General features: G+C 42.3%; 1 protein-coding gene across 1 annotated transcript; it reads right to left on the bottom strand.

Moving 5' to 3' along the window:
- Positions 1–2,603, bottom strand: LOC129751091 (uncharacterized protein K02A2.6-like). Its single transcript, XM_055746377.1, has 3 exons — positions 2,499–2,603; positions 1,470–1,973; positions 1–1,401 (listed from the first exon to the last, which is right to left on the bottom strand). Exons 2-3 carry the CDS (start codon positions 1,971–1,973, stop codon positions 1–3), a joined length of 1,905 nt encoding a protein of 634 aa, XP_055602352.1. The 5' UTR covers positions 2,499–2,603.
- Positions 2,604–4,596: the final 1,993 nt, after the last annotated feature.

Genomic DNA, 4,596 nt, shown 5'->3' with positions numbered 1-4,596 from the left:
TCAATGTACCTTCTCCAGACGATCATCGTGTTCTTCGACGTCCTTTCCCTCGACGATGATGTCATCGATGTACCAATAGGTTCCGCTACAGTCTGCCAACATCTCGTCCATAGCTTTTTGGAAAAGCTCTGGTGCCGTTACCAAGCCAAACGGCAATCGCTTAAAGCGGAATAGTCCACGGTTAGTCATAAAAGTTGTAACGTCTCGAGAATCTTCTGCTAGTTCGATTTGCAGAAACGCCTCACGAATATCTAGCTTGCTCCAAACAGATCCTCTTCCCAATCGCGCAATGTAGTCCTCAACGACCGGCATCGGGTGATGCTCGCGGAGAACGGCCTCGTTCACTCGCCGAAGATCAACGCACAATCGCGGTTCGCCGTTTGCTTTTCCTACGACAACCAGAGGAGATACCCAGCTGGTGGGACCCTTTTTGACCTCGATGATATCACGCTTCAGTAATTCATCAATTTTCTTGGCGACAGCCTCCTCCAACGGCAAAGGGATCCGGCGCATAGGTTGAAATACAGGAACAGCTTCGGGGTCCATGTGAATGTAAGCCTTGATTCCCTTGATCTTTCCGAATGGACGCGCAGCAATCTCGACACGATTAACGGGCAGTCCAACATGCAACACTTCAAGTTGCTTTGCCGTCAAGTCCCCGAGAAGGCACCGTTGACCGCCTTTAACGACGAGAAATTCAGCTTGAACGGTCTTAACACCCACTGATATATCTGCAACGAAGGATCCCAAAATGGTCAAAGGATTGTTGCTTCCATACGCCCGCAGCACCCGATTGCTTCCTTTCATTGAAGAGTACACCGCAACGTTGTCCTTTTTCATTTTCGTCCACGCCACCTCACTAATCAAGTTGGCATCAGCGCCAGAATCAACCAACATCTGCGTTGGGATACCACCGACGACGCAGGTAAGCACATTGGACTCGTTACCAGAGTAAAAGGCGTAGTACACCTTATCCGGCGTAGAGTTTTCTTTGTATTCATTCTCAAGTGGCTCGACACGTAGAGCGTTGTCCGTGCTGACGGTTTCAATCACCCGAACCTGCTTCCTCTCCGAGGGTCCTGTGTGCAGCAACTTTCGTTTACGACATTGCTTCTCGAAATGGCCGTGTGTTTTACAGTTGCGGCATTCTTTCCCGCGAGCTGGGCATTTTGAAGCAGTTGAAAAATGTCCAGTACGGCCACAATTGAAACATGTCTTCATCTGCCACGTGGTGTTGGTGTCATTCCTGGGAGCTGCACGGCGGTCCCGAGATTGTGGGTGAACGCTAAATATTTTCTCTCCTGAGCGAGATGCCGACTGGGTCGAAGTAATCTCAACCATCTGCTGATCCACACTTTCTTGGGTCATACCAATCGCTTCAATGTCCGCGAAGGGTAAATCCTTTAATACAAAAAAAAACCTATCTATTAAACCAGTCTGACTCATAAAAAAAAACATCAGCAACAAACCTTTAGCAAAATCATCCTGCGTACTTCATTCGAAGAGCATCCTTCGACCACAGCGTCGGTAAGATAAATGTCCTTCAAAACTTCTTCGATCTCGGCTCCGTATTTCTCAAATCCGCATTCGGCAGTTTGCTGCTTGAGTCGGATGATATAGTCCGCAAACCTCTCACCAGGGTTCTGCTTCATCAGCCGGAGCTTTCTGCGCTCGGAGGTACTTTGATGCCGTGGCTCGAAAAATTCATCGAGTTTCTCCACCGCCACATCGTACCATCGTGGAACAAGTGCTACTAGTGGGACGTGGTCGTGGTCTTTAAGGTTCTTGAAAACCGACTGCAAGGCAGTGCCGCCCAGGTGGAGCAACTTCGCACGCATAACCTTTTGATCGGTTATGTCATAGGCAGCAAAGTAACACTCTAGGGACTCTTTCCACGCTTTCCACTCCCGAGCAAGCTTTCCCGTTTCGATCCTATCGCAACGAAAGGGTGGAACAGCTCGCGATTCCTCCATCTGGAATGACAAAAACAAAACTTTACTCTCAACACATTCATTTACTTGTAAATGTGAATCTAACTCCGATTAATTCCAACGTGAATTAACCCCGAATATGACGCCTGGAGGGAAAGAAAACATGCCTGGGAATATCCTGGACAGAGCAAAGTTTTCTTTGACATAACCTCACTCTTGAACATCAAGCTTTGCGTCCCGTCATACAATCTGAATCCTTCCGATTCGGAATCAACTTCAGGGAAATCCCAAGATTTCCGCTTACTCCTTGAGAATTCCACATTCTCTCGAACTTTGCCCCCAGGAGAATTCTAAGAAATTCTCGCTATTCATACAGGGGGAATCCTTATGATTCCCGCCAACGCCATGAGAACCACTTTGGTTCTCGCAAAGTTCGACCCACGGAAAATCCTACTTGATTCTCGCGTTTAAACACACTATTCAAGCCGCCACCAGTAGCTCACTTTTCTAGCTAAAGTTTTCCTCCCCTTCCTCACAAGAAGAGTTTTCCACGAGTTGTATATTTACCTCTAATTTCCTCGATTTTTCCAATCGTCGCCAGTTGTAAGATTCGCGTCCGTCCTTCTTCGCAGTCTGCAACTTAATCCCCGATCGAGTGGCGGGCTACCTGACAGCTCGCCCGTCAGCAAGCCAAGGTATGTGTATATGCTGGTGGTAGCAATATGACATAATACAAGGTAGATATGGCAAGGTGTGCAGAGAACTATTCCAATCCTGAATAATAGTCAATACACTACACATGCATTGAAGTTATAGTGAAGCAATAAGAAAAAAAATAGTTAAGATCGAGTTCACCAAGGATTGTTTGCTCTTTAAATAATGTACAAGAAATTAAGATACGTTAAGATTTGAATACTTCTGCCATCAATATCAAAATCATCAGAAGTTTAAATTATAATTATAACAAAGTTGCATAAAAAAAAAATAAATAAATAAAAAAATAAAAAATAAAAATAAAAAAAGTAGAAAGTAAAATACGAAAACCCCATGAGTGGTCAAATATTTCTAATTATCTAAATATTAATATAGCATAAAGTTGTTTGTTAGGGTCAGGTTTTTTCACTGGGAGGTTGCAATACGTATATAGAATTCTTAGTTCAGTCACTATCTAATAATCACCCTTATTCTTGTTTACGGCGTATCTGTCGTTCGTTCGAACGGATACTTTCGATCGAATTCGAAAAAGGTATTCTTGTTTTCGTTCGAACGCGATACGTTCGATGTTGGTGTTACCAGATGAAATTCTAGATTTCGAAATCCAGAGATCTGTCAAAATCACATGCCAGTCATGTAAACAATGTTGATTTTGTAATGTCGTGAAATTTTGACTTGTCGGATCGGCGCACGTAAAAGAACGAAATTCATTGCCATGATCGGACCGGATCAGGTGGAAAGGCAACGTCGGGACCGCTTCATGTTCCGGCTAGTCAAATGTATCGGCTCCTGAGAAAAGGCATTTATGTAGAACGAATCGGAACGATGTCCTGGCGAGTGAAGTGCTGGAGTTGGTCGGCAACGCCGTACGTGACCACGTAGCAACGTAGCATCCAGAATCATCACAACAGGGACAACAAGCAGGTCAGGCCCAATAAAAAATTTCTATCAGCAGCAGCAGCTGCCGCGCCCGGTTGAAATTGGGGCTGTTTCGATACTTCAAAGAGGCGGAGCCGATACCAGTCGATGGTGAGGGTGCTGTTTCTTCTGAAGAGCTGCCCCGAAGAAGGAGAGTATTTTGAGAACTAATTGCAGAAAAAAATACCTAGTTGAAATAAAAATGATTTCTTAAAATCTTACATTTATGTTTTGCAGTATTGAAAAAGCGCATAGTTCTGACGAGTTTAATTTATAAATAAAGTAGTGCATGTTGAATCAAATAATTTGTTTTTTTATTTCAAACCATACAATTTTGCTTTTTGATACTTAAAATAAAGTAGTAAAATACTTTATTTTAAAACTGTATAGCTCACAACTTATATTAATTTTGAATCAAAACTGTTCTCAACTTCACAAACGCGCCCTGTTCGCAGCATCAGACTCGCGTTTGTCGGCTCATATAGGAAAAACGTTCGAACGAAAATGGGAATGCAAAGTTTTGTTCGAACGAACTATGTTCGAAAGATCGAACTGTTCTCATTCGTTCGAACGAAAACAAGAATACAAAATTTCATAACTTTCGAACGAATGTCATTCGATCGAAAACGAGAATAAGGGTGAATATCAGAATCTAATAATACGGTATATTTTTAACATGATTGTTGATTATTAAAGTGGTGCTTCTCTGAAATATGAATAAGTCGGAACGGCGTGGTATTGTTCCTAAACGGTGTATATATCTTCATTGGATTACTGATAGAGAGAAAACAATCCGTTAGATACATACGTGTTACATAAACGAATGAAGTAAAGACAACGAAGGAATTACATAAAAGAAAAAAAAAAGACAAAAGGAGAATTTGATATTTGTTCCAAAATAATAAAAAAAAATGAAATGATTAGAAGTTATAACCTAGCGGAATTTCAGTTCACAGTTACAATAAATACTAGAAATTAGATTTTACAGAATGTAGACTTAACCCCTATACTATGTTAAATTGATTTCTGTAAG

Source organism: Uranotaenia lowii, chromosome 3, assembly GCF_029784155.1.
Source record: "Uranotaenia lowii strain MFRU-FL chromosome 3, ASM2978415v1, whole genome shotgun sequence".
NCBI lineage: Eukaryota > Metazoa > Arthropoda > Insecta > Diptera > Culicidae > Uranotaenia > Uranotaenia lowii.
This window is presented reverse-complemented; position numbering and strand designations above follow the sequence as displayed.